An 18,509-nucleotide genomic window follows, 5' to 3' on the forward strand; every position below is an offset into this window, starting at 1 on the left:
TTTTTTATGTCAATGCACTGTTTTATTGTTGTAGTACTTGCAATACTTCTGAAGCAACTTAGAATACATTACTCCTGCTGAATACACTGACTAGCTTTTAGTATCTTTGGAATAAAGAGCTTTTAGAATGTTAAAAACCCTAGAGGGAAAAAACTAAAAATACAAATAATTATTTAACACCCCTACCCACCCCCACAAAAGCAGGATGGTAGTGATCTCACACAGCTCTGGACACATCTATGTGCAGCCATTCATTCACATTTGAACAGAGTGGACAGGGAAATCCTGTAAATACAGAGTGATAAGGAACAAAGACAAATCAAAACCTGCTTTAAAACCCAGCAACACAACTGTAGCTGTATAACTTTTACAACAGCAACACTGCTTTAACAAAAAAGCAAAACCGTAAGACTTATTTGACATCAAAACTATTTTTAAAAAATGCTGTCTAATCGCTCTCGTGGTACTTTGATGTCACACACAGAACAGTCTGTGCAGTGCTGCTTCAAGTCCAACACCTTTTGTGTTTTATTAGGAGACGCACAACAGTTCTTCTGTGGCTTTATAGGTAATATTTTCACGTACACAATTTAGCAAAATCAGACAATATTGTGTCTAATATATAGGCCTACCACAATATTAACGTCATATTATTGAATTGTTGTAAATAAATATCACATTTGCAACTGCTCAGTGTTAAAAAAAAAAGGCTGAGAAATCACTTCATGTAGCCCTACAAGAGTGATTACTGATAAACTGTCTGAAAAAAAGAAAGTCAAGTTTTAGAGAAGAAGAAAAATCACCCACTGTCTTTCAAAGCTGCTACACAGTAACGACTTTCTACTTCGAGGACCTTGATATAAATGTAGTGGAGTGAAAAGTACAATATTTGTCTTTCAAATGTAGTGAAGTTAAAGTCATAAGTTCCCAGAAAAAATTATACTCAAGTACCAATACTCAAAGTGTACTTAAGTACAATACTCAAGTAAATATACTTAGTTACTGTCCGCCTCTGCTTGTAAGGTAACAGCCTCGACAGCTGTGCTGAATTAATGTTCAGAGTAGTAGGCAGTATGCACTGTGTAGTGGGCAGTAAGCAGTACGCTAGTGTGCCATTCCGAACACAGCCAGTGTCTCGTGATGGGGGCGGTTTGGCGTCAGTCTTTCCCTTCTGGAGTCTGACGCACTCCGCCCAGCCAATAAGCTCATGTAGCACTTCGGCCCCCGAGCCCGCTGTGGAGGCAGGATTTCTTCAAATAAAGATGGCAGATGTTGTTGAAGGAGACGGCACTCGCTCCGCTGGCCCTTCCACGCTTCACTCGGCGGCTCGCAACGGCTCCGGCATGAGCTCGGGAACGTGCGCCGACGGCCTCGTAGCGACCACGGTCACCTCCGGGCCTCGGTTGGTCCGCATCGTCAAGTCGGACTCGGGCTATGGCTTTAACGTCCGCGGGCAAGTAAGCGAAGGAGGGCAACTGAGGAGCATCAACGGCGAACTTTACGCCCCGCTGCAGCACGTCAGCGCCGTGTTACCGGGCGGTGCGGCAGACCGAGCCGGAATCTCAAAGGGCGACCGTATTCTTGAAGTGTAAGTTTATATGTAAATGTTCTATGGACTACATCAAGACGCGCTTAACAGCGCTGCCCGCCTTCACCATCATCCCTTGTTAGACAGAAAGCGGACAGATTTGGTCTTAAACACCAGAGGCGAAAGTCAACCGTGTTTTTAAGGCATTTAAAGGCGTCTGAAGAGAGAAAAGACGCTGTAATCCAGTGCAACTGCTAACGTGGCTAATAAGTGAGTTGATGGATATTGGAGTAAGAAGCTGAAAGTTAGCCAGCCTTGTCACTGCAGCACTGCATATCATCTTATTAGTCACGAAAAATGCGATTTATTGTAAAAATGGCATACAGATGTAATACAGCTTCTTGTCATGTCCTGGACTGCAGAATGCACTTCTTTAGTTCAAGTTCAAGTCTGCTTTATTGTCAATTCTTCCACATGTACAGGACATACACACAGAGAATTGAAATCGCGTTACTCTCAGACCCTTGGGTGCATACAGATAACATAAATACAGATTAAATACAAAATACAACTATACAAAAATCACCTTTACAACAGGATTTGATATTCTAAGCACATCCCAGGTTGTCATTCAGACATCTAGTATTACAATTATCCCATATCCTTTAGGTTTTTGGAAATATCTATTTTTTTAGAAGCTGACTTCATAATTTCAAGGACATCTATTTGCTGACAGAACTGACTTTTTCACAAATGCAGCCTGCCATTTCAGCCTCCCTGATCTTAAAGAGATAGTTACCCAAAAATAAAATGTATGTCATCATCTACCAACCCTCATGTTGTTCCAAACCCAACTTTCGTGGACAACAAAAGGAGATCCTAGCCAGAATGGCATCCTCAATCAATTTGCTTTCATTATATGGAGAAAAAAAAGATGCCTTGAATGGGAGTAGAGACTGTTACATTTTGTCTAACATCTTCTGTTACATTCCATAAGTAAGTCATATTCTGTAAGTCATATACGTTTGGAACAACATGAGGATGAGTAAATGATGACACACTTTTTCATTTCCGGCTGAACTATCCGTTTAACATCTCTTTAACATCTCTTTGCACACAGTGTCTCTGCCTGTCATATGCATCGGTGTATGTGTCTGCGTGAATGGCTGCTTCACTTCCACTAGATAAAGGAGGTTTGTGTTTGGACGCATTTGTCTTCATTGCAGATTCAGGTCACATACAGCAGCATGAACAGACAAGCTCTCTCATTCCCTCTCATCTTGGTGTAGCTGACTGCACTGTTCTGAGCGATACTGGGTCAAAATCGAAATAAACCGCATTGGAAAATTGTGTAAACAATAGCACACACCTTCTGAATGATCGGCACGTCCTTTTTATAACCATGGTGATATCAAACATTTGCAGCATGATTATGTAACCGCAGACTTGTCTGTGGACTACATTAGGGGATATATATTAGGAGGAACGTCTGGGTTATATTTGGGTTACGATTTATTACTTGTTGATGTTATTGTGTCTCGAATCTTACTGGAGTGGTTCCGGTTGCATGTTAATATTCACAGGGCACCTCACTGATGCTGGCATTGGTTGCCATGGTGCTGAAGGCGACAGCTCAGCATCAGTCAGTGTAAACTCAGGACAGAGAGGAGGGCAGAGCTGTGCTCATCTGTCTTAAATCACCAACTCTTTCTGTTTTGCAGGTGTCCCTAAAAACATTCTACCTGCACAGTTTAAATGAAATGCAACGTGTTGCAAAGCACCCTCAGAGACGAGCCCCCTAAACTGAAAGGGCTGGTTAAAAATATAATTTTTTTCATTAATTGATGTCTTCGTTTGATCAATCCTGATATCAATTTTTAAAGTCTAAAGAGCAAACCTTTACACTATGCTTATTTTCAGTGGCTGCATGAAAAGTTACAGTGCTGCAGATTTCCCTGCCTTCTGCTGATCTAATTTATGCAACTGCACAGTTTAGGTCGTCTTGGTAAAAAATTTTTAATTCATAGTTTTGAAATGTATATAGTTTGCCATCTGCATTTAATGGGTTGCAACAAAACGACTGTGAGCCACAAAATATTGGCAAACAACATATATATTGAGTCTTCCTTGTGTACTAATATGCATAATCAAACATACAACATGACCAATGCAGCTGATTCACAAGCAAAGACTCTTGTCACTCTTTTTAGTGAATCAATAAAGATACATCTTGACCAGCCTGACTCCCAAAATGAATGACTTTTATAAGCCAGTTCTTTTATTCAATAGTTTAGAATGACAAGTTACCCCTTGGAATCAGTTAGAAACTCTGTTCTGTATAATTTAAAGCATTGAGGTGCAGTCATATCAGTGAAATTTTTAACAAAATTTTGTGGGCAAAATAGGTCCATTGTCTGTTGAGGAGAGTAGCGATGGAAGAACAACTCACATAGAAGTCTTTTTCAAACCAAGCAGCTTTCTGTTGGTAAATGTGGCGAATCTGTGTGACCAACCTGAACGTGTTGAGAAATTTGCATGGGGAAATCTTTAGACCTCACACGGAATTCCCAATTGTTTGGATTTCTGTTAAAATGACTGCATTTCGCCTGCAAAAATTCGGTGAGCAAAAAAATTCCCATTCAAAAATACCCGAATCAGGCTCAAATCGAGTGTTTTTGAATTGGAATTTAATCTGGAAGCCTGTATTGATACCCAACACTTTAAATCGCTCAGTTCCTTCTCTGTGCTCCCCTGTTAACGTTTTATAAATGGGCAAATGTACTGTAGATTGTCATGTCAAATATATAATGGAGGGCATAGCTTGTCTGGAAGCAGGTCATCCTGCTCTGTCTCTTGTGTTTAATGGAGTGTCAAAAAGAGGGAGATGGTTTGTGAGGACACATTGTAGGTTGGAGCCACGGTCAAAATGCTTCCATGGGCAACACAAAACTATGATTCAGTGGCATGATATTTACCACTCTTTTATGTACAGTAAGGAGGAAGAATGAGTGTTTAGTTGATTCAGCTTTGAATTTTGATGCTTTCAAAATTATCACTGGTAATTTTTGCATGTTTGGAAAGAAAAAAAAACATCTACAGGTGCATCTCAATAAATTAGAATGTCGTGGAAAAGTTCATTTATTTCAGTAATTCAACTCAAATTGTGAAACTCGTGTATTAAATAAATTCAATGCACACAGACTGAAGTAGTTTAAGTCTTTGGTTCTTTTAATTGTGACGATTTTGGCTCACATTTAACAAAAACCCACCAATTCACTATGTCAACAAATTAGAGTACTTCATAAGACCAATAAAAAAAAAAATTGGTGAATTGTTGGCCTTCTGGAAAGTATGTTCATTTACTGTACGTGTACTCAATACTTGGTAGGGGCTCCTTTTGCTTTAATTACTGCCTCAGTTCGGCATGGCATGGAGGTGATCAGTTTGTGGCACTGCTGAGGTGGTATGGAAGCCCAGGTTTCTTTGACAGTGGCCTTCAGCTCATCTGCATTTTTTGGTCTCTTGTTTCTCATTTTCCTCTTGACAATACCCCATAGATTCTCTATGGGGTTCAGGTCTGGTGAGTTTGCTGGCCAGTCAAGCACACCAACACCATGGTCATTTAACCATCTTTTGGTGCTTTTGGCAGTGTGGGCAGGTGCCAAATCCTGCTGGAAAATTAAATCAGCATCTTCAAAAAGCTGGTCAGCAGAAGGAAGCATGACCTGCTCCAAAATGTCTTGGTAAACGGTTGCAGTGACGTTGGTTTTCAAAAAACACAATGGACCAACACCAGCAGATGACATTGCACCCAAAATCATCACAGACTGTGGAAACTTAACACTGGACTTCAAGCAACTTGGGCTATGAGCTTCTCCACCCTTCCTCCAGACTCTAGGAACTTGGTTTCCAAATGAAATACAAAACTTGCTCTCATCTGAAAAGAGGACTTTGAACCACTGGGCAACAGTCCAGTTCTTCTTCTCCTTAGCACAGGTAAGACGCCTCTGACGTTGTCTGTGGTTCAGGAGTGGCTTAAGAGGAATACGATGACTGTAGCCAAATTGCTTGACACGTCTGTGTGTGGTGGCTCTTGATGCCTTGATCCCAGCCTCAGTCCATTCCTTGTGAAGGTCACTCAAATTCTTTAATAGATTTTGTTTGACAATCCTCATAAGGCTGCGGTTCTCTCAGTTGGTTGTGCATCTTTTTCTTCCACTCAACTTTCTGTTAACATGCTTGGATACAGCACTCTGTGAACAGCCAGCTTCTTTGGCAATGAGTGTTTGTGGCTTACCCTCCTTGTGAAGGGTGTCAATGATTTGTCTCCTGGACAACTGTCAGATCAGCAGTCTTCCCCATGATTGTGTAGCCTAGTGAACCAAACTGAGAGACCTTTTTGAAGGCTCAGAAAACCTTTGCAGGTGTTTTGAGTTGATTAGCTGATTGGCATGCCACCATATTCTAATTTGTTGACATAGTGAATTGGTGGGTTTTTGTTAAATGTGAGCCAAAATCATCACAATTAAAAGAACCAAAGACTTAAACTACTTCAGTCTGTGTGCATTGAATTTATTTAATACTCGAGTTTCACAATTTGAGTTGAATTACTGAAATAAATGAACTTTTCTACGACATTCTAATTTATTGAGATGCACCTGTATGTTAACAAGCTAGATAAATAACATTGCAGCAAGAAAACCAAACATTTCAATCTGCAAGGCAAAAAAGGCTTGTACAGGATCAATAAATGTAAAATTTTAAGTGGAATCACACCACTGGCTTGAAAGGGCAAGTATCTGTTCTGTCAACTGGCCCAAAACATGCTCACACATGGCCATGGGCCAGCGGGCCATCCTTATTGTGGAGCCCTGAAAAGATTAGACCAGAAAATAGGAGCTCCAGGAACTCCACCAAAGTAGTGGTTCAAGATTAGGAGATATCTGATCTGACATTAACCCTCTAAGATTGAATGGAAACCAGACTTATAGCATTAACCGTTTAACGTCACACTGTAATTGGCTGTGAGTACAAGTTTAATTCTGTAACCAGATCCTTCTTTCCTTCCATCTGCAGAAATGGGGTGAATGTGGAAGGGGCCACTCATAAGCAGGTGGTAGATCTAATCCGAGCAGGAGAGAAAGAGTTAGTCTTGGCCGTCCTGTCGGTTCCTCAGCCAGAGACGGACAGCCTTGATCCCGGGGACGATGGCTTATCTCAGTCCTGCTATGACTACAGCGACAAGCAGGCCGTGCCCATCTCCGTGCCCACCTACAAACATGTGGAACAGAATGGAGAGAAGTTTGTAGTGAGTGTTCTATCTGCTCTGACCACTTATGCTTCTGTTTGGTTTGATACTTTTTCTCCAGATGATTTCAGCGTTAGTTTTGACAACATTCCGTGTTTGTGTTAGGTCTACAACGTGTACATGGCAGGCAGGCAGTTGTGCTCAAAGCGTTATCGTGAGTTTGTCATCTTGCATCAGAATCTGAAGAGGGAATTTGCCAACTTTGCGTTTCCCAAGCTGCCGGGGAAATGGCCTTTCTCCCTGTCTGAGCAACAGCTAGACGCTCGCAGACGAGGGCTGGAGGAGTACTTGGAGAAAGGTAAGAGAACACATCAAAGGAAGGGGCCGTGAGATGAAAATCTAGAAAATAGCTGTTTACAGATGTTTCCAACATTCTCTCTCTGTGTTTCTCTGCCTTTCCCTCTTGATCTCACCAGTGTGTTCTGTTCGGGTAATCGGAGAGAGTGACATCATGCAGGAGTTTTTGTCTGAGTCTGATGAGGTAAGGTTTTGTGTATATTACTCTGTCAAGATATCAGATATTCATTAAACGATTAGGCTATCAAAGGCAAAAGTATTCGCAATAATGATATTATTTTAATATTTTGGGAAAAGTAATCACACCTATAATATGAGTGTAGTGAAGCAGAGAGAGAGTTTGTAACCATAAACCGTATAAAGAGTACAAAAAGAACAATGTTGATATTTTTTTTACATAATCAAAGAAACTTCTATGTTTGCTTTCTTCTGTCATTGCCTGTGATTTTGTGTGACAGAAGTAGCTACATGCTGCTTCATTGTCTTTTTTCTGTTTTAATGGGTGACAACAGGCATTAAACTGCAATACTGCCACCTACTATGTTGGAGTGTCAACCAGATAATTACTAGCACCATATTATTTATGATATTATCATACGTGTACTTTTGACATGGTATCAATATTTTTTTAAATATCACTGTTATCATCAATACAGGTGTATGAAGACTAGGGTTGGGTACCGTTCATATTTTAACCGGTATCGGTACCTTTTTTTCGGTTCCGGTACCTAGCGGTACCTTTTTTCGGTACTTTACTCTGTGTAATTACAAAAACATTTATTTCAGTGAAAAAATAAGTCCAAAAGTCTCAATTTCAACATTTTGAACAATAGGGCCCTACAAACTTTACTTTTTACTTTTTCTTCTTGTTTTAATTTTTCTGAAAATCAAATGAAGGCATTAAACATTTATTTTAAATCAAATGAAAATAAAACCCTTTTATTTTTTTGGCAAACAAACTGAGGTTTACTGTTGAAATTAATACATGGAATAACAATTGTGTGAAGTGATTAATCTGGTTGTAATATTTATTTTTTTATCATTTAATTGTTTTATTTAAATTTGATAAATTTATTATTTCAAGATGTACATTATACTTTACAAAAGTAATACAAGAGTAATATATTTCTGTTACATGTTAAACTGTACTTTTATTTTGACAGGTTGCCATCAAGTTTCTGTGTGTATACAGTATGATGATGCTAGTTTTCTCAAATGAAATGGTAAAATTCTCGCGAAGTGACTCTCTCAGCAGCTCTGGAAATTAAGTTTTTGACTTCATGCCGTCATATAGTGAGACGCAGAGGCCGAAAATCACCGCGAGCGTCACGCGTGCTTCAGTATTTGTGTAGTAAACAAAACCGCGTTTCCGCCATTCATACATACAGAGGTAAGCGGAACATGTAGATTCATATTTAAACCATCTTTTTGCATTTTAATATTCACAGACACTAGTTTATATCGCGATTCGAATTAAGTGGCAGTGGCTACTTTTGATTTATTCATCTAAAATTGACGAATTCCGTGACATTCCGTGCTATAGAGTAAATTATGTTTTTATGAATGGACTCCACGATCCCGTCTGCGTTTTCGCAGAAACCATATGGCCCTAGAAATGTAACCACACTTCACAACATTTCGGCTTGCCCTGTGTGTTGTTTGAACGAGTTGCAGGGGTGACATCACGTCACAGGGTCTCTCTTTCTCTCTCTGTAGCGTATGCACCCAGATGCGTTCTCAGGTACCGAAATTTGGCACCAATTTATTTAACGTGAATCGGTACTCTGTAGTACCGACGCAATTCGGTCGGTACCCTTGAAAGTACCGAGTTCGGTACCCAACCCTAATCAAGACACCCCAACTGTATATGTAACGCATCACATGTATAATAGGATAACAGTGCCTTTCCTACTAATATTTATCTACAGATCTATCCAAAGATTGCCATTAGGGTCATCTGATCTTAAAAAAAGTAGTATGAAGGATGGCAGGGCTGTTTGGTATGTTTTGGTTGCGCTCAAAGAGTGATTGCAAGCAGAAACAGGAAGTATCAGTGCACCATGGGCAATGTCTGTTGCAGTTATCCTCAGTAATCACATGACTACTCTGTCTGGGCATGCAGGGTTTGTCCTCTGAGACAGGGTGGCCAGGCCTGATTTTAAGCATATTAGGATGATAAAAATGCTTCATGCCCTGCTTTATTCTATTCCATTTATCTGTGCCATTATTGACTAACGGGCTAACAGAGCGCTGCAGTGGTTATTTTTTGTAGGCCAACCCAGAAGTTAGCATCACCCTGGTTCCCTCAAAAAAAAAAAACAATAGGATTTTTCCATTGACTTTTGGATTATTACAGAAAATAAGCAGTGACCAACAAAAGTTTATGATTCTTACACGTTTTCTTCATCATGATTTTCACAAATGAGCATAACTTAAGAATTTTAAAGCCTCAATATAATCAGCACACACTAAAGACAGCTAAATGAGTACAAGTAAATGTACTTGGACAAAGAGAAGGAGACTGTAGACCTGCTTTAGCTTGATTATAACTGCACATGTAAACAAAAAAGGTCCACGCTTACAACATTGCATTCTCACTTGACTCAAAAAATGATTGATTCAATCAAAGAATGTCACAAGTCACAAAGACCCATCAAAGACAAAGTTTGATGGGTCAGTTAGCAATGAAAATGTGCCTTTAAAGGGTTAGTTCACCTAAAAATGAAAATTAGCCCATAAATTACTCACCCCCAAGTCATCCTAGGTGTATATGACTTTCTTCTTTCAGACGATTCCAGTCGGAGTTATATTAAAATTTGTCTTTGATCTTTCAAGCTGTTTCATGGCACTCAGTGGGTGTTGCATGCATCAGTCCAAAAGCACTTAATTAAAATGCGCCCATCCATAAAAAAAGTGTCTCCCACAACTCCGGGGGTAAACAAAGGCCTTCTGTAGTGAATCGATGCATTTTTGTAAGAAAAATATCCATATTCAAAACATAATAATCACTTTAATCTAGCTTGCGCTCACTGTTGTACACTGGATGCAGCTCCGGGAGGATGACGTATGAGTTCAGCCTTGCGCATGCGCCGGTGAGTCTTGTGAAAACCAACGTTTGTTAACGAGAGCAAAGGAAGCAAAGTTTCCTTACTTCAGCATAGGAAAACCAGTCTCCTCTTGGCTTATATCGAAATCCTCCGACATTCATCTTTACAAATCCTCGTTTTGTACTTCTAATTCGAGACCGTTGTTTTGTGTTGATCTCTCCCCTGCGCTTCCGCGTTCATCGCTTCTGAGCGGCGCATGCGCAAAGCCGACCTCCATACGTCATCTGCCCGGAACTACTTCCAGTGTACAACAGTGAGTGCAAGCTACATTTAAGTGATTATTACGTTTTGAATATGGATATTTTTCTAGCAAAAACGCATCGATTCGCTACAGAGTGCCTTTGTTCCCCCCCCGGAGCCGTGGGAGACCCTTTTTTTTTTTTTTATGGATGGGCGCATTTTAATTAAGTGCTTTTGGACTGATGCATGCAACACCCGCTAAGTGCCATGAAGCAGCTTGAAAGATCAAAGACAATTTTTAATATAACTCCGACTGGATTCGTCTGCTAATCTCCATTTTTGGATGAACTAACCCTTTAACACACGGTAGTAAAGAAGACAAACTGATGTGCAGCCACAGAGAAAATATCATACATCACAATTCATTCAACTAAAGACTATTCAGCTCAATTTAGTTCAACTGTTATGTTCATCTTGAATGCAAACTGTTTATGTATTACAGTGTAAAAATGTAATGTATTTAAATGGGAAACACAGAGAAACAGTTGATTGTTACCCTTAAAGCGAAGCCAAGACCCAGTAGGAGACTTAAGCACACTTGCAAGGGAGCCAACAACTTGCAACAACAGTACATACATGCAATGTATATTTTATGTGCACACATACATAAATAACTGTAATTACAGATTCATTGGTAATAAGATATAGGATGTAAAACATGAAAAACTATGGGGTTATGGAATTTAATTACTTTAATATATTGCTATGTATATTTTATTACATTCTATTTTTGTAAAAAAAAAAGTAGCAAGCTGCAGGCAATAATAGAACTTTGTAAAAAGAAAGAAAAAGACATTGAAGTATGAAAATGAAATGGCATGAAATCTGAAACAAAAATTTAATAAAATGAAATTTCCGGGCTCGAAAGCTGTATATTATGTCTTTCCAAAACAGATGGACCTGGTTTAATATCTATCTGGTTACATTTGGTTAAAATTAAATGGATTCTATGAAATTGTGTTTAACCAGTAAGAAAAGCAGCATTTGAAAATGTGGCAGTCATGATGTTATTTGTATACCCATTTGCATGTTTCATTGCTCTGCTGTAAGTGTGAGGCTGTACCTGTCAGGGTGTTTCTCAAGTACACGGTGGACAAGCAGCCTGAAGCGCTGCTCTGTCTGTTTGGACTGTATTTTTAGGTCTCTCTCTCATTCCTCCTAGAATTATAATGGTGTTTCTGATGTGGAGCTAAGGATAGCCATGCCAGACAAAACTACAGTTACGGTTCGGGTGCGAAAGAATTGCACAACAGACCAGGTCTACCAGGTACAGCATTTAATCCTGCAACATTTTATTTAAAATGCAACAGTTTCATACATTGCATTCTTCCACCTGTCTTTTTCAGGCTGTTGTTACAAAAATTGGGATGGACAGCATTACTGCAAGTTATTTTGCTCTGTTTGAAGTCATTAACCACTCCTTTGGTAAGAGTTTGCTTCTTTTTCCTGTATGACAGTCTTTTATGCCTGTGTTTAGTAATAACAAGTGGTGTAGTGGTTCAGATTTCTTAATTTTGGTTAATACAAATATTTTAATGCCATAATCAGCTGATTCCAATCTGATTGTTAATATTTTTTTAAAGAGCACATTGTACCGCATTTAAAGGGATTGTTTCCCCCAAAATGTAAATTCTGTCATCATTTACTCACCGTCTAGTTGTTCCAAACCTGTATTACTTACTTTCTTCTGCTGAACACAGAGGAAGATATTTTGAAGTATTTTGGTAACCAAATAGTGTCTGGTCCCGTTTACCTCCATACTATTATTATTTCATCCTGCTGAAGTCAGTGGGGACCAGGAACTGTTTGGTTACACACATTCTTCAAAATATCTTCTTTTGTGTTCAGCAGAAGAAAGAAATTAATAGAGCTTTGGAACAATTAGAGGGTGAGTAAATGATGACTGAATTTTCATTTTGGGGTGAACAATCCATTTAATATTCATATTTTTAAATGCATCCTAAGTCATGATATTAAATTTTACCCCTAGTAGAACTGCTTCTGTCACTAAGTGAAATTAATTGGGTATGTTTTATAGTTTTTGTTATTTTTTTATATATATAATGACTAGGAGTTTTATGGAAACCAATTTTTCACAATTGCTACCTTTTATTTCTCAGAATTTAAATGGTTCTTCTTTTAAAATCTATTTCACAATTACCTTTTTATTCTGAGGCAGTTTTTATAGATTTTTTTTTTTACTTGCATGTATTTAAATCAAATACACATGACACAGGAGTACTTCACTTTCTCTTGTCTGTACTCTGTATGTGTGGGGTTTGAGAGCTCACGGGCTGTTGAATTATACAAGCCTCTTTGTTTACTAATCTTCTTATCCAGTCACTTAATGAAGGCAAAATGTGCACGACCCTTATGTGCATGTGTGGTTTTCGTGTGTGTGTGTGTGTGTGTGTGTGTGTGTGGGGCAGTAATTCATGCTAACAAATCTTTATAGCCCCATCCACATTTAATTTTTATTTGATGTGTCTCACACAATTGCTGTAGTAGAATTTGTAATTGCCCCCCAAATTATCCCATCAGTTAGTTTGTGTATAGTATAGTTTGTGGGTGCTGTGTATTTAGCATTTTATTTAAAATTTAATAGAGCAGCTTTCAATATGTTTAACCTGTATGTGTCAACGCGTGTGCTTAAGTAGCAGAGTCTTGTTACCGAAGTGAGCTCAATATTTGTGGATACAAACGTATGTTCTCCTAACATGAATGCGTTGTATTTTTCATATATACATGATTGCTCAAAAGTTGTCGGTAAGATTTCCTTAAAGTTTGTAAAAGAAGTCTCTAATAATCTACAAGGCTACTTTTTTTTTTTTTTTACAATTTATTTCTTTTTTTTTTTTGTTATATCAAAGCTGAATTTTCAGCATCATTACTCCAGTCTTCAGTGTCACATGATCCTTCAGAAATCATTCTAATATGCTGATTTGGTGCTCAAGAACATTTATTATTTTTTATCTATGTTGAAAACTGATGTGCTGCCTAATATTTCTTTGTGGAAAACGTGATCCATTTTTTTCAGGCTTCTTTGAATAAAAAGTTCAACAAACTGCATTTATTTGAATTAGAAATCTTTTGAAACCATGTAAATTATTTACTGTGATATTTGGTTAAATTAATGCACCTCCTTGCTGAATAAAAGTATAAATTTTCCTTAAAACTATACAGTATATTAAATCTAAATATATAATGACGAATAAAGTACATAATAAAGTCTTCCTATAAATACTCTTCATCTTTTACACTTTCTCGTTGTCCCTGTTTCTTACTGCTTATCTACCTCTATATCTCCGTCTCTCTCTATCTCTTAGCACGCAAGCTGGCCCCTAATGAGTTCCCACATAAGCTCTATGTGCAGAACTATACATCTGCCATCCCAGGCACCTGCCTCGCGCTTCACAAGTGGCTCTTCACCACGGAAGAAGAGATTCTGCTCAACGACAATGAGCTGGCCATCAACTATTGCTTTCATCAGGTCTGCATACGTGTGTGTTTTCAAGCAAATGTGTGTTTGTGGCAGTGTGCTTTCAATCTGTACTGCTGTATGTTTACTTGTGTCCTCTCTCAGGCTCTGGATGATGTGAAAAAGGGATTCATCAAAGTGGGAGAGAAGTCCTACCAGCTCCAAAAGCTCACTGAACAGAGGAAAATGACCATGGTCAGTCTCCAAACAATGCAGATTCACAGTTATAGGAAGTAGGGGAGGTCTGGGGGTTAAAGGCATAGTTCATCAAAAAATTAAAACTCTGTCATTTACATACCATCATGTCCTTCCAAACCTGTGTGCTGTCATGTTTTCTTTGGAAAACAAAAGGAAAGTTTTGAATCTTAAATTAAATATCAAATATAGCAGGTATTAATAGGTATTACAGCATTATGACATATGAGAGTGAATGTTAACTTAAATTATGGTCTGTTTATCACATGAATCTATCGTATGGATTTAGAAAACTTTTTAAATACAGAACATGAGTGGTCGTGTGGATTACTTTTTTGGTTCCATAGAAAAAAAATAGGAAATTTGGAATTACATTAAAGTGAGTAAATGACTGAATTTAAAATTTTCTGTGAATTTTTCCTCTGAAGAGGCTTGGGGGAAGGAAAAGGATACATGATATATAGGTTATCAGCATATATTATTGTTCGATTAGATTACCGTATTGGCCTGAATATAAGATGACCCTGATTATAAGACGCCCCCCCCTTTTCCAGATATACCTTTTGGAAAAAGGCTTTTTAAAAACCAAATCTTGTTTTTTCTCAGTTAAACACATTTTGTCTTTAATTATTTTCATATTGCATATTTTTCCTATTTTAATTTTTGTTTCGAAAGTATGGTAAAAACAGGTAAAATGTACCAACAATCACATTAAAAAAAATATACACTTTTTGATCTGCCATAAAAAAAAAAAAAACAGGTAGCCCATCTGAACTAGGACATTTAGGCTATCCATCTAATAGTAGCCTACCAAAATCTTATTAACAGTAGAAGTTAAATCTTACTGTAGTCTTCAAATCTGGGTACTGTCTTACGTTTTAAAATCACAAAGTGAGTTTGGTCCCATCAGGCTAACTCATGCAGCTGTAAGGTTTTCTGCTGCTTTTGTTTTTACTCACGATCTTTACAACACGCATTACATTACGTATTTCATGGCACACTCGTTTTATGCGTATTTGGCGCCACCTATTGTTGTGGGTGTATTATTGACATGTCAAAGTCTAGACCCTGACAATATGGTATTTTAATTATTATTATTATTATTTTCATTTGGATATTTAATTGTTAATGCTCATTTCCTGTTTTACATTTTGTTCACTTTTGTAATCGTCTAGCGCTCTCTTAATACATTTAGTGTTTAATTTAGTGTATACAATTATACATGTAGTGTATAATTTTAATACTGCCCACATGTAATGTAAATATAAACCACCGTTCAAAAGTATGCGATCAGCAAGTTTTTTGTTGTTGTTGAGAAATGTATCTTTTTATTAATCACGGTTGCATTAAATGGTCTAAAGTGACAGTAAAGACATTTGATATAAAATATTTCTAATTCGCATAAATTCTGTGCTTTTGGACATGGTTTCCACAAAAGATATTAAGCAACAACTTTTTTTAACACTCATAATAATAAGAAATGTTAAATCGGCATATTAGAATGATTTCTGAAGGATCATGAGATACTGAAGACTGGAGTAATGCTGAAAATTCAGCTTTGCATCACAGGAATAAAATATTTTTAAATAAATTTAATATACAAAAAAGTTATTTTAAATGGTCATCTTTTTTGACAGTATTACTGATTTTACTGCATTTTTTATTTTAAAAATGCAGTCTTGGTGAGCATGAGAGACTTTTTCAAAAACATTAAAATGTCTTACCAACCCCAAACTTTTTAACAGTAGCGTATTAATAAATTGTATTGGATATCATAACACATTGTGCAGTACGTCTCTAACTGAAAAGTGACAGAATCCTAATGCAAGTGCTTCCTGTACCCTCTCCCTCTGCAGTATTTAAGTATTCTGAGGACTTGTGAGGGCTACAATGAGATCACTTTCCCGCACTGCTCCTGTGACTCGCGTAGGAAAGGTCACGTCGTTACGGCCATAAGCATCCGCCACTTTAAACTCCATGCGTGCACAGAGGATGGCATTCTAGAGGTGAATGTGTTTACTTTGATGGAGTAAAAAGTTGCTTATTAGGTGTAATGATTGTAGTAATGTTGTTGATGCTTCTTACTTTAATAAAATTGAAAAACAGTTCAGATGATAATTTTACATTTCTAAATGATTTGCCCATTCTGTCGTTACAGAATCAGGTTATAGCTTTTGAATGGTCAGAGATGCAGAGATGGGACACGGATGAAGAGGGAATGGCTTTCTGTTTTGAGTATGCGCGAGGCGAGAAGAAACCTCGCTGGGTCAAAATCTTCACTCCATATGTGAGTCCCGAATGAGTTCCATGTGATCTTGCATCATGCACATGAAAGTTTATCATTTGCATATATTTTTAAATCTTTCCATTTTAAACATTCATAATTTTACATATTTAAACATTGAGCCCTGGCGCTAAAAATGTCTTTCCCTTTCTAGTTCAACTACATGCACGAGTGCTTCGAGAGAGTCTTTTGTGAGCTCAAATGGAGAAAAGAGGTGGGTACTTCAGGTCTGAGTGAGAGTCTGCTTGCTCTTTTTGCTTTTATTGATTTATTATATTTTTTTCAGGTTGAAGAGGAGGCCACGGACAAGGACAATAAGAACTGCAGTAAAGATGGTATGTGCGGTAAGGTAAGGCTCTGCCTGCCTCCAGTTTGAATTGTGGACATTAATGTCTATCCATAATGTGTGTTGTGCTCCCATCTCTCTTTGACAGAATATCTTCCAACTGTTGAGACACAGAAGGGATGGAGGCACATGAACGAAGAGATCATCTCCTCTTGAATTCTCAGATACACACACACTTACACTAAAAGCTGCATACAGAGACTCCGAAAACATTTCAAACCAGTCCCATATGCTCACATGTACTCCACTACTGATACACACTTACTGAAATAGGAAGATACGAAGCAGGAAATGACACAACCACAGTACAACGATCAAAATATGGAACTACAAGAGACTTTGAGACTTACGCCATCATTTCACTGGACTGGACAGAATTAATGTTGGACGTACTGACACTGACACTGAAAGACTGTGATGCTCCAGTGGACAGACATGGTGAAGTGATATCTGATGAACACATTCATGTCATGTGACTGGTCACAAGACGCAGTCTTCAGATGCAGACAACTGAGAGACAGCTGTGCTTCTGCGGAGTGTGTCAATTTAAAGACATGGAAAGGTCGGCGGTCTGACTAATGCATCATCCTGACACTAACACATGCACCTGTGAGGGCAGGGATGCTCTTTCAGAATGTATCAATTCAACAAAAAGAATATACAAAAAAGCAAAAACCATTACTTTATTTTCTACTTGGACAATCAGAGTGAGAGAGGGAAAGAAAACAAGCCTTTTCCAGCGAGTAGAAACAAGGGCAAGAGAGACAGATCAATACTTTCCATGCTTTTCCACACTAATTTGTCTCTTACCTCACTATTGCCACTGTGTTGGTAATAGGCTTGTACAGATTTTCAGCCCTTTAGCTGAACTGAGGTTTTTCATTTAATTTTTTTGTGTGTGCTCTCATCTGTCTTTTATTCTCCAAAGCAGTATTTGATCGCATTAGCCATTGCCAGGCCCAGATGGAATTTCTGTGCTGATTTTATTGGAAATTTCTGCTGGTAAAATGTGCTACAATTGGTCAATGACGTGATGCACTTTTTAAAATTCTATTTATTCAAAATATGTTAAAAATGCATTCTGATTTAAAATCATTTTTGGGGTTTTGTTCAGGTTGTAAAATGGCATGTGGTGCTACTGCTTCCTAAACAATGAGAATTCATAATATTTGTAAAAAATAATACTTTTCACTTTCGAAGAAATATATAAAACTTTTTAAAACATTTGATTGATTGATTTATTTTAAAATAGCGCCATGTCTCGTGAAAGACTTTTTACCTTTCCGACACAGTATTTGAAGGTCCCTAGTATTAGTTTTACTAGTATATGCTAGTATTACTAGTATTATTATTAAATTGCTGTTGATGTGCTTTGCTGTAATTATTACAAAGCTGCTAGTTTTCAAACTCTTATTAATTGAGAGTCCGTATATTAAATGAATTAGCCACAGTTGTTTTTGTGATTCCAAAAGTTTCAAGAACTCTGTGGACTTAAAGGGGGAAAAAATATTATAAATAAATATTAATAAAATAAAAATAAAATATTTTTTACTAAGATTATTTTAATAGAACTATAAATGAAATAATTTAAGTCATCCTGAGGCCACGTTAGAAGTTTGTGAAGGTGGGCCCCAGACCTCTTCTTGCGAACCACTGACATACATGGTGTTCAATACCATATTAAACCAACATTAATATATAAAAAGTTTGTTTTTAAAAATGGAAA

General features: G+C 37.7%; 1 protein-coding gene across 1 annotated transcript; it reads left to right on the forward strand.

Annotated features, from left to right (window-relative positions):
* Positions 1–1,098: 1,098 nt before the first annotated feature.
* On the forward strand, positions 1,099–17,427 carry snx27b (sorting nexin 27b). The gene is made up of 13 exons (XM_016267805.1): positions 1,099–1,588; positions 6,605–6,836; positions 6,942–7,134; positions 7,253–7,317; positions 11,643–11,747; positions 11,827–11,905; positions 13,807–13,970; positions 14,064–14,153; positions 16,010–16,159; positions 16,312–16,440; positions 16,592–16,651; positions 16,724–16,772; positions 16,872–17,427. Exons 1-13 carry the CDS (start codon positions 1,263–1,265, stop codon positions 16,937–16,939), a joined length of 1,710 nt encoding a protein of 569 aa, XP_016123291.1. The 5' UTR covers positions 1,099–1,262; the 3' UTR covers positions 16,940–17,427.
* The last annotated feature ends 1,082 nt before the right edge of the window (positions 17,428–18,509 follow it).

This window comes from Sinocyclocheilus grahami, unplaced genomic scaffold (genome assembly GCF_001515645.1).
Source record: "Sinocyclocheilus grahami isolate Dianchi unplaced genomic scaffold, SAMN03320097.WGS_v1.1 scaffold40.1, whole genome shotgun sequence".
NCBI classification, from domain to species: Eukaryota; Metazoa; Chordata; class Actinopteri; order Cypriniformes; family Cyprinidae; genus Sinocyclocheilus; species Sinocyclocheilus grahami.

Bases quoted from the DNA above. Each gene is read 5' to 3' on its own strand.
- snx27b (XM_016267805.1), top strand. From the start codon at position 1,263: ATGGCAGATGTTGTTGAAGGAGACGGCACTCGCTCCGCTGGCCCTTCC. The intron at 13,971-14,063 runs GTCTGCATACGT...GTCCTCTCTCAG, and splicing joins TCAACTATTGCTTTCATCAG to GCTCTGGATGATGTGAAAAA. The intron at 14,154-16,009 runs GTCAGTCTCCAA...CTCCCTCTGCAG, and splicing joins AACAGAGGAAAATGACCATG to TATTTAAGTATTCTGAGGAC.